This window comes from Myxocyprinus asiaticus, chromosome 20, assembly GCF_019703515.2.
Source record: "Myxocyprinus asiaticus isolate MX2 ecotype Aquarium Trade chromosome 20, UBuf_Myxa_2, whole genome shotgun sequence".
Taxonomy (NCBI): Eukaryota; Metazoa; Chordata; class Actinopteri; order Cypriniformes; family Catostomidae; genus Myxocyprinus; species Myxocyprinus asiaticus.
In genome coordinates this window covers 32,330,703-32,343,281 of record NC_059363.1, presented here as the reverse complement: position 1 = coordinate 32,343,281, position 12,579 = coordinate 32,330,703, and the positions used below count along the sequence as shown (strand labels likewise).

At 39.0% G+C, this 12,579-nt stretch overlaps 1 protein-coding gene across 1 annotated transcript in view; it reads right to left on the bottom strand.

The window, feature by feature from the left end:
• The window catches only part of jmjd1ca (jumonji domain containing 1Ca), a 100,981-nt gene that overhangs the window by 61,459 nt on the left and 26,943 nt on the right, over window positions 1-12,579 (bottom strand). The window contains exon 3 of the mRNA XM_051646753.1: window positions 3,098-3,211. Coding sequence (XP_051502713.1) covers window positions 3,098-3,211 — 114 coding nt within the window. The remainder of the gene's footprint in view (window positions 1-3,097; window positions 3,212-12,579) is intronic.

Here is a 12,579-nt window from a genome sequence, read left to right as displayed (position 1 = left end):
ATGGCACGGAACAAGTAAATGAACCATGACTGATCGTTTACATGTCTCAGTCACTTCACATGCAAGCAGGCGATTCTCGGCACCCTCAAGAAACAAATCAGCCAGGGGCCTGGGTAGCTCAGTGGTAAAAGACGCTGGCTACCACCCCTGTTGTTCGCTAGTTCGAATCCCAGGGCATGCTGAGTGACTCCAGCCAGGTCTCCTAAGCAACCAAATTGGCCCGGTTGCTAGGGAGGGTAGAGTCACATGGGGTAACCTCCTCGTGATCGCTATAATGTGGTTTGTTCTCTGTAGGGCGTGTGGTGAGTTGAGTGTGGATGCCGCGGTGGATGGCGTGAAGCCTCCACACACGCTATGTCTCCGTGGCAATGCGCTCAACAAGCCATGTGATAAGATGCACGGGATGACGATCTCAGACGCAGAGGCAGCTGGGATTCGTCCTCCACCACCCGGATTGAGGCGAATCACTACGTGACCACGAGGACTTAAAAGCGCATTGGGAATTGGGCATTCCAAATTGGGTGAAAAAAAAAAAGAAGAAACAAATCAGCCAGATGGGAAAATTTATCAGCCAATAATAAAAAAAGTCAGAATATCGGCCTTGGCGATATATCGTTCGACAACAGAATAGAATGTAGAGTCAAAGAATAGTAAAGTGGAACATAATACAAGACAAGAGTAGAGAAGAATAGAATAGGATAGAAAAGATTAGAACTGAATAAAAAAGTAAAGAAAAAAACAGAATCTGGGATCAGAGTAGAATAGAAAAGAGCAGAATGTGGGATCAGAGCAGAGCAGAAGAGCACAGTTGAGTATAAAAGTGAACATAGTAGAATGCACTACAGTAGAGTGCAGTGAAGAGTAAAATACAACAGAACAGAACAGAATGTGGGATTAGAGATGAATAGAGTAGTGGTATGGGAACATGTTTTTGAAGCTGTTCTTCACAGGTTTTTCAGAACACATCAGTGTCATGTGCCAGTGCTTTACCCAGACACACACTTTCTCTCTGTCTCTAATCATTTCCCTGCCTCTGCCCTGAGTTTTTTTAACACCCTATACATAAAAGTGAGGGGTCTCTCTTTTATCATCCATCCACAGGCAGAGACTGGGAGTGATGAAATGATGCAATGGTGTGTGTGTTTCTCCACAGCTCTCAGTAAATATAAACAGTTTTATGCAGAGGGCTTAAGTCCTGTTTGTCCCTGTGTGTTCTACTGCACTAAATTACATGATTGCTCCATATGATTATGATAAACAAACACAGCCTGCAGGAGTAGGTAAAGTGTGTGGAGCATGTTTCTACAGCGAATTACCCACCCTTTCACAAACATATACACAAATACTCTACTAAACCAACTCTGAGCATAAAGGCACACTCTACACCTAATAATCATTTAGCACACTACACAACTATCAAACACACTCATACTTAACTGAACCCACATTCTAATACTGTACAATCTAATACATAACACAATGCAGTCCATGAATGCAATACACTTAATCAGTTTTGAGTTTTCTGGGGGAACTGAACCCATGACCATGGTGTTGCTAGCACCATGCTCCTCTACCAGTTGAGCTACAGGAACATATAACCACTATATAACACACTCAAAATGAGATTATTTATTTACACATTTACCACACATATGTACATGTCTTTAAACATTATTCTACTGCACATAACATAGTCCACACACACCCTGCAAAAACTCTCTTCTAATGATATATCCTAGAGAATATCCTCTGCAGATTGCCAGATGACAAGTCTCCCACACTGAATTTCAATACACTCGTCTGGAGTTTATTTAGTTATAGAAATCCATATTCCTATGTTTACATCATAATGTTGACATCCTAATGCTATCTTACAGTGATTCCCCTGAAAAGCTATAACACACAATGAAATCATTCAACTGACTTTAAGTATTTCTGTGAATATAAATCTCATTATTCATCAAGCTTTATCACATTTTTTTTACTGTCATGGGGTGCAAAGGCTATTTGCTATATTTCCTCAAGTTTAGTCCAAAACAGCCTGTCTGGGACATATATTCCTAAAGGCTCTCTCACAAACACTGCTAACATGTAGACTAATTAAGCTGTTAATGACTGTTAAATGTCAACATACATCACACTTTTAAGAGGAGCTCTATGATAGCGAAAGCAGTGACACAAATAACATCTGCAGCAAAAACAAACAAAAAAACACCTAGAGCGAGAGAGAGAGAGAGACTGAGCATGAAGGTTTATTGGTGGCATGCATGGTAAATACATTTCACCCCTTGATTATTAATTCAACATGACGTGAAAAGTAGGAGATGATAAAAGGCTAAACAGATAACAATATTACCTTACACATAAAGAAATGTTGCTTCAAATCGTAAAGCAATAAAGCAATACAGTTTGCAGCATTTGATATGTTTAGCCAGTGTAACATTATTGATTTTAAAGGAATAGTTCACCCAAAAATGATAACTCTCTCATCATTTACTCACCTAATGCCATCACAAACTGATGGAGATATGATGTGAATACAATGCTAGTCAATGGGGCCCAACACTTTCAAGGAAAATGTTCATTTAATTTACACAATACTTTCATTTACCTTTTTATTTATTTATACTTTAAATGTACTTTTTGAGTAAATGATGAGAGAATTATCATTTTTGGGTGAACTATTCCTTTCATATCTATGCTGGTTTCATTCAAAATACAGCGAACTTTCCAGTCCTAACAGGTCATACACAGAAGTGCACAGATCATCCAACAGTCCATATTCTCATCTGATTTACTGCCCAATAAACCTTTGGTCATCTTCTGTCAAACTGCACAAGATCAATGACAACTGAGATAACAGGGGAGATAACAGACTTTATGTTCAACTCCTAGAATGCTACTAACCCAAAGAAACATTAACCTGACAATGATCTGAAATTAACTTTTGAAACTTTTTCCTTTTCTAAACTTGTGGTGGCTTGTAATTTTAATCTCACTGTAAAGTAATATACATCACTCATACACAGTTACACATAGACACATTCAAAACACCCACACAGACAGGAATTAGAGTAATAGTCCCTTATGCACACACCTTGAATGGCTGAAGGTCCTCCTTTTCCATGTAAAACTCCAGCTGTCTGTCAGAAATGAACTCCACCACTGAAACGCCTCCCACACATGACTGACCAATAAGAGGCTGGAATCTCTGTAAAACAACAATGGCAAAAGTGTGAGCAAACAATGACTCCTATTTTTAATAGTTGTTAAAACAAAGTTTAAACGTTAAGTAATTTTTGTTGTATGTATCACTGATCATTATTACAATAGTCTTCTTGGACTTAAAGGGATAGTTCACCCAAAAATGAAAATTCTCTCATGATATACTCACCCTCTGGGCATCCCAGATGTGTATGACTTTCTTTCTTCAGCAGAACACAAATGAAGATTTTTTTAGAAGATATTTCAGTTCAGTAGGTCCACACAATGCAAGTGAATGGGTGCCAAAATTTTCAAGCTCCAAATTCCACATAAAGGGAGCATAAAAGTAATCCATATGACTCCAGTGGTTAAATCCATGTGTTCAGACATTATATGACAGATGTTGGTGAGAAAGATCAATATTTAAGTCCTTTTTTGTCATAAATTCTCCTTCCTGCCCAGTAGGAGGCAATATGCATGTGAATCAACAAAAACAGAAGAAGGAAAAGGAGAAAGTGAAAGTGAAGAAAAATTGACTTAAATATTGATTTTTTTCTCACCCACGCCTATCATATCGCTTCTGAAGACATAGATTTAACCACCAGAGTCTTCTGGAGTACTTCTATGCTGCCCTAATGTGGATTTTGGAGCTTAAAAATTTTGGCACCGATTCACTTCCATTGTATGAACCTACTGAACTGAAATATTAGTCTAAATATCTTCATTTGTGTTCAGCAGATGAAAGAAAGTCATACACATCTGGGATGGCATGAGGGTGAGTGAATTTTCATTTTTGGGGTGAACTATCCTTTTAAATACTGATACCTTGAAATTGTAGAAATAACACTTTTTGCTGCTTATTTGTCACTGTTGAATCACCGGGTCCCAGAGAGAAAGTTGGTAGTATAGAGTGCAACAGGGTCCGCCCACTTTTTCAGCCGTCATGGTTTCAGAAATATTTTTATGGTATGGTTTCCATACATTTTTTTCATAGGGATTTCATAAAGTACTTTTAAACACATTAAAAATGCTATTAAATAAGATTTTTTTTAAATATGTTGAAATAAATAATGTGGACCGATGGCTTCAGCAGAAGCATATAATCGATTAAGAACCTCAGAGCTCATGGTAGGCCTGTTTTTAAAGGTTTATAGGTTATCGTTAATAATCAATTCCCTATGGAAAAAATGAGTGGGATTTTTACTTCCGAAACCAGATTGTTGCGCACTATTTGACTGGTCATGTGATCTCAACAATGAACCCTTATGTAGAATAAAACAGCTTTTTTGTAAGTCATTAATATGACTGGAGTCTTCATTTCAGGTGAGTGTACAACATTTTAAACATCATTTGTCAAAAGTACCACTATCCATTTCTTAAGATGTACCGAAGCAAAATTCATTAACATACCTTTAAATTCAGGGTGTGAGTTCGCTTTCACAAAGCAAGTCTGAGTTGTACTGTTGTGTTATGCCTGTGTATTATGCATGTGGCACATACAAAGACATTTAACTGCATATTACAGCACTATGCATTGCAGGATTGACCATTGTGCATTTACAGTATGCATCTACAGTATATCTGTGCAAAGTCTCATGAGATCATGTTCAATCAAACTATCATTGATCAAGTCCCATTCACAATGTATGATTTCTATTTATTTAAATACTAGGCCAGCACACTCAAACTTTCCATGTCTTGCTGCCTGGGCTGTGAGTGTGAATGTGTGTGCTCGTGTGAGTGGATGTGCATTATGCAACACAACAGTTGTCATCTCTCTAAGGTATCCAGAAGTGAAACCTAATCTAAATGAGGCCACGGTGTTATGGGATGTGCATGCATGTATGTGTGCGTGGGCATTCTGCATGTGATGACTTGTGAGGAGCCAACCTTTAGTCAGCAAGCCTCCGATCACAAGTAGTGTGTGCTAGTCTGACTATGCATGTGTGTGACTCCATAAACCATGAGCTGGAGGGTAAGGGGACAAACAGAACGCATGTGAGCTATTTTTAGACGCTCCACTGTATGCACTCTCTGTCGCTCTCTCTCTTTCTCTCTCTCTTATACTCACACACAAAAATGCAATACACACCACACTAGGGATGGGCATTTTGGTCATTTTGTCCAAAGTACTCGTCGAGTACTCGAGGGGCAACGACATGTACATAACTGTATATATAATAACATGTCTGACAAACGTCTTTGGCTGCTGAATTGTGTCTTGTTGTTCCAGTGTATTGTCTATTCATTTTTATAAATATTCTGTTACAAAATGCACAAAAGATTGCATAATCAAAATATAATGCATCATATTTTGTCATGTGAAGATTCACTGCCCAACTCAATGAAAAAATATATGTACAACACGCATCTGTCTGTTCTTCGTTCAGGTTACCGTAGTAATCTTAATAAGCGCACACCAGTTTTTTTTTGTGACTTTTTAAAATCACTTTCCGTTTTGAAGACGCTGCATTCTGTTCCATTCAGCTGCGCTCTGTCTAGCTATTTGAAACACTCGCCTGCTGTATATGCGCCGCTTCAGCACGTTGAGTCCACTGCCACACGTGCCTGGTGTGTGTGTCCAAGAGTTCACTCCTGTGGGAAAGCCGCAATGCTCCGTATTGTTGTTGCTGTGATGATTCATGAAGCGTTCCATTCAACGCGGAGAGTCGGAATTTCCATCTTTCAATGGGGAATGTCCAATTCCCAATGCACTCTAAGTCCTCGTGGTGGCGTAGTGACTCTCAGTTGCCTCCGCGTCTGAGACCGTCAATGCACGCATCTTATCACATGGCTTGTTGAGCACGTTACCACGGAGACATAGCACGTGTGGAGGCTTTACGCTATTCTCTGCGGCATCCACGCACAAATCACCACGCGCCCCACCAAGCGCGAACCACATTATTGTGACCACAAGGAGGTTACCCCATGTGACTCTACACTCCCTAGCAACCGGGTCAATTTGGTTGCTTAGGAGACCTGGCTGGAGTCACTCAGCACCCTGGATTCGAACTTGCGACTCCAGGGGTGGTAGTCAGCGTCTTTACTCGCTGAGCTACCCAGGCCCCCCCAACTGGGGAAAGTTTAACGGAATGACACTTTATGTCAGACTTGGAAACTGCTGCGGAAATTTCAACTCCCATTTCGACGAGATGCAGGTGTGTGTTACGTCACGCAGGGCAGGGAGGTTTACAGCCAGTAACAAACATTCACTTTTATTGAATAATATCCATTAATGAGACAAAGTTTTTACATTAAATGATAATAAAACATGTTTAGCAAATGTTTTGCATAGACAGGTGTTTAAAACACGGTTAATTACACTCTCATTATCATAATGATAGCATTGCAGCGTCGTATATCAGTTTGGTTGCTATGAGACGTCTCTGACAATAAACGCACCCCTCAAAATAACAACGTAATCAATCGCAAAGTTAAAAATAAGATCACTCTTTGACATGTGTGTTTAGTTGTCAGGTAAGTGACACTGAATTTTGAATTAAGTGAAAAGTCACATCATGCTTGATCACCATCGATCATCCTTTTCATGAACGATCATTGCTGCCACGTCCGAGTACCCGAGTACTCAAGTACTCCTGCCCATCCCTACACCGCACACAGTTGCACACATTTACCGCAGTGGTTTTGAGACTCAGTTCTGTCAGTGAGGCAGACAAAGGACAAACAGCCAGGACAAATACATTATTTTGCAAAAACAGCATATCCACTTCACTACAACCAAATTTGTGCAGAATAAACACATTTAATACACACATACACATTAAAGGGTAAGTGCACATATAAATGACGAGCCGTTTGTATTTTGTACTGTTAAAAACATATGTGCGCTTTTGCATTTTAAACAACTTTTAAGACTTAAATAACTTTTAAGAATAACTGTTATTCCATGACGTTGACTCAGAAATATAAGTGCTTTGATCAGTCAATACACTCAAAGTAAGGAATGGTACTTGTGATGCCGATTAACTGCATCGCATCAGACCGCGTTAGTTGCAAACAAGCTTATCCATAAATCTACACAAATGCATTTCAAATGAGTCGGTTATTGATGAAGAGCATTTTGTCCTTTCTGATTTTTTTTTTCAATGTTGAATTCAAACCAGGAAGAAGAAAACAGCCCAAAAATCCTTACATTTACCACTTTCCCCTTGAAATTAAAATGAATGCTTGCTATCATTACCTGGGTTTCCATTCAAAATGTTTCGCATTTATGCACATTTCTGAATATTCGACTAAAGAAAATGTGAATCATTGTGCGTTTCCATCCACTACGTTATGCCCATTATCTTGAGGGAGCCCGCCTTGTCATGATGGAGCCCGTTGCTTCAGAGAGAGTTATTTGTGGTGTTGGACATCATTGTATTAAATGTTTCTACTAGACAAAGAAGAATGAGTGAATATCTCATATAATGAGGACTGAAATGGATGCTATGCCCATACGCCAGCACCTCCGTATATGTACCTACAAGCACCCGCGCTCAAAACAACTAGATGCGAGTTTAAACTTCCGAATGTTAAGGGCTATGTAGGAAGAATTGTGTGCCAAGGTCAGGCCTTTTGTTGGGCCAGTCACATCAAGCTATCGCACACCCATACCAACCGACGGGCATAATGCCATCGTGCTTTACATGCACAAATGGTCAAAACACGTCATCAGTATGCAAATAAACTGTTTCCATCACCTTAATGCGCATTTTAACTAATGTGAAACTCTAGAAAATCCACCTCCTCCTATCGCATTATTTTTCTAAGCAAATTATGAGAGTTTATTCGCATATCAAGCGTTTCCATTCAGGATTCTTATGCGCATTTAAAAAAATGGTTGGATGGAAACCCAGCTATTGTATTTGCCTACATTATTCGCAACATGTACATATCTGTTCATATCTAGAAAAACAAATATGTTTAGTGCTTCATGACCCTGTATGGTCAGTTTCACTTAAACAATGTTGCGACTATACAGTATGTTTAAGGAACTGTTTTGATTTTTCGTTTCATTTTTTTCATTCTGCAAATTTCGATATGTTCCTCATAGAAAGCTATGGGATGGCTTCACAAAACTTGGAAGACTTCATTTTGGAAGCAGTATATAAATAACCATCTACTTTCATGGCACGGAAAAGAGCCGGCAGGACTTTCAGTAATTTTTTTCCTTTTGTGTTTAATGGAAGAAAGAAAATAAATTGGGTGTGCATTAACATGAGGGTGACTACATGATAACAGAAGTTTTTATGTTCATTTTTATGGGTGAACTATTCCTTTAATAAACAAACCCAAATAATGTACATAACTGAATTCAAGGTGGAAATGAATGGATTTTATCCATTGTGTCCATACAAGAATGGACTGGTGTCTGGAGTGTGACGGCACAGGCTGCAGCTACCCATAAAACGAAGTCCAATCTCCGTCTAATCATAAACTCAACAAGATTGACTCCACCTTCAATGAACACACACACGCACACACACACATGCAGTTCAATAACTCTAAATACACACACATCACATCCAACACAAGATCAAAATTTGAATCACAAATGCACATGTGATCAAACTCCGCAAGCCTCTTTTACAATGTTCACATTTACACACACACGCACAAATATTTTCCCCTCTCCCTCTGTCCTTCTTTCTGTCTCTCACTCTCTCCAATACAATTTAGGTCACACACCTGCTGAAGCATGGCCATACACCCTCACTCTTGGCAGAGCACACTGTGTTGCCATGGTTTTAGTGTGTGTGTGTGTGTGTGTGTGTGTGTGTGTGTAACATTAAGACTTCATTAAGCCTTTAAAGCTGCTTGCGTCCATCTCTACACATGCTTTGAGGGACCCAGTGTGTTTTGTGTGTTTGTAAGGGAATGCATGTGCAACTATATTCACATTTAAGAATGTTTATATTTTGTGAAAGAAGAAGAGAAAGCTGTGTCTGTGTGTATTTATTTAATCAGAAACGTATGCTCAGCACAAAGCCACATTTGGGAATACTTAATAAAATAGGTCAGAGTGCACACACACTCCCTCACATACACACAAACAGAGGGGTAATCAAACAAAAGCAGGAGTGACTGCTGATTGAAAAAGCAGAGATAAACAGTTAAGACAGTCAAATACATATCAGTCCACATCCACATGACAGACAGTGAGAGACACAGAGAGAAAAAGAGACATGCAGGGGGAATAACAGGAGTGTTAATCACTGACCCTTGGGCTATGGCATACTGACACATGTCTCACCACAGTAGCAGCTCTTTAACCCACGTCAGATCAGTTCCCAAAATTATACAAAGGAAGTCGACATGTTGTTTCTGAGAGTTGCCGAATTCACCGACAAGCACCATCTCCTATAAGACATTTTTGCATCGGCTCCAACATTTTTACTTTCCCCTGTGACACAACCGGAAGTGCAATGTGTCAGAAGTGTGGGAGGCCTAGGTTCAGATCCTGTTTTTAAACCAGCAAGTAATCGTGTTCGCATAATCAGTGAAAAGAGTGATTCGGAGGTTGCATTTTCCCCGCTTACATTACATTTTAACTCAACTGATGGTTATGTTTAGGTTTGGGGTTTGGGTTGGGGGATACAGTTTATAAAACATGCATTCCTCTTCCCTGTATAACTGCCTGTACAGTTGAAAACAACTCACTTCACAACTCGCTTTTGTCGCCCCTCTACATTACACCCGGAAAATGGAGCTCACACTTGCCCATACGCCCAACAACACTTACCGTTTTGGCCACTGGGGGCAGTGGCGAATTTCAGTAAGCATAGACCAATTTTACCTAAAGAAAAGTCAACCTACTGTTTCCGATTTCACTGTAAGATCATTCTGCAATTGCAGCTCATTCCTTCTGTTAACAATATACTGTATATCTTTTAATTCTAGTGTACAACGACTGTAGTGCTCAACCCAAGGAAAGAAAATTTTTATTTATAAAATTTATTATTTCAGTTGTTTCACCTTGACAGCAATGAGATTAAATCAAGAACAAATGGAGACTTTCGTTTAAGTCTCATGCTTTACTCCTGAGATTTGCCAAGATACCAAAGTCTGCAATCAAAGGTCTGAGATTTCAAAATGTCAACCCAAACATTTCTATTGAAATTCCTCAAAGACCAAATTATTGAGCCTGATCTCATGAAGATTACGTGACTAATTTTTTTGAAAAATTATATTACGTGGTTCCTTACATGTATTGCGGCATTTCCACTGTGAAATGTCCACTTCATGGTGCTAAAAAATGCAATCGCTAAAGCAACCAGGTCATTTTGTGGTGCTTCTATGACAGTTCCGGCTCTTGTGTCGACTCACTTGCTCTTCAGGACTCCAGTTTTGTGCATCGCAAGTGCAACGCTCTTTCAGTTGAGCTACCACACAATTTGATCATGCTCAAACAAGCTTGTTAATGAATTTAATAATGTAATGCCAACATTAAAATGTATCGCCTTAGAAGTCATGCACTATGGTGTTTGGATTTCATAGGATAGTATTGTTGGAGGAACAGGGTGAAAAGTTAATGTTAATAAACTGATAATCTGCCATTTTACCAGTGATTTGTGTGAAAGGGAATAAAAGTCATTGTAGTTGTAGAGCATCTAGTATTCATTTCACCAGGAAACTGCCGCAATACGTACAACGAGTTTAGCAAAAATGTAGGAATAGTAATGTGATTTTATGAGACCAGGCTGAAATTATTAGAGTTATACCATAATTCTATAGTTCTACTCTATACTCTTACAATTGATTTATTTGTGTCTGTTTTTAAATTATTCTAAGGGATTTTTGGAGAAAAACCTGAGAGCAAAAACATTTTCCTCTGGGGTTGGACCAGTCCTCAAGTGCTCCTAAATGTTTCACAGTAAGGAAGAGAGTATGTCTGAGTTGTCCTGCTCCGTTCTCTGCTTCCCTCTGGGTAAACGTGACCTTTCTTGTCTGTTTTTTCCCCCTTGGCAAGAGTGCAGTTCTGAATGAAGAACTGTCCCTGCTTGGAATTTCTGATGAAGAAATGTTCACTTAATACTTTCTTTTTAGTACCCACCAGACTGCATTCGAATGGTTCTGATTTTGGTGTGGAAACCTCAAATATCAAATATTTTAAGGGAAACATTTGATTGAAGACTTAATTTGTCAAAGAGCTATATTTAGTAAAGATCAGCAGCAATCTCTCTAAACCCTCAGAAACCCTGCATAGCAGAATTGCATTGTTTGTTTAAAGCAATTTAATGATACCTATAATGATACCCAACAGTAGCTAACACTCTGAACTGTATAACAATCATTTTAGTGAGAAAAAGCAAAAAAATTAATGTGGATAGTTTGGTCATGGGATAATCTGTTGAGAAAAGTTTGAAATCATATTTAAATCTCTGACATTTGATTAGACTTCGGACGATTATGATCTGATATTTTTTCGAGTATGTGACCATGAGCTGAGCGCTCCCTTCCAGTGCTGCTATTAAACGTATGAAAAACACAGCTCCCTCTGGCTATGACTCACGGCACAGTTGTGAAATTATGTAGCCTCAGTTTGTTTTGGAATTAGCTTTAATGAGGCCTTGGTGCTTATTGTGACACCACAAGTTTCAATCTTTACCTAAAAACGAAAAAAGACCGATAAGCAAGCACCAAAAACATGTTCAGGGAATTGTCTTAAATGTATGACATTGTAAATGTTGAACCTCACACTTTCTCTGTTTTATGACAATTACTCACAATCTCATCCACATACACAGAGAAAAAACGACATTAAATGAAGTTCAGTCCTCAGAGATCTTACAGAGTACACAAAGAAAAGAAAAGGATGGAAAAGTTCATCTCTTAAGCTTTTCTCTCTCCATCTCTTTTTCTCTCACTCTCTCTCTCTCTCTCTCTCTCTCTCACTCCATTTGTGTGAGTGTGTGTGTCAGAACTCTCTTTGTTTTGGCTCACCAAGTGGCTGTCACACAGCCAACAGCCAGACAGTGCCTCAGTGTGTGTTTCAGCCTGTGTGTGAGAGAGAGCGAGTAACAGAAAGACAAGGAAAGAGTGAAAAAGATTTTGTGTGTGTGAGTGTCTGTGTGGCGGGTAAATTTATGTCAAGCTGAGTGAGTATCAATGAATGCACTTCCACAGAAACAACCCACTCTCCCACACACACATGTTGATGCGGCTATCCTTATGAGGTCTCTCCATAGACATAATGATTTTTATACTGTACGAACTATAGATTCTATCCCCTAACCCTAACCCTACCCCTAAACCTAACCCTCACAAAAAACCTTCTGCATTATAACATAGTTTAGTATGTTTTTTAAGTGATTTGAATTATGGGGACACTAGAAATGTCCTCATAAACCACATTTATAGCATAATACCCTT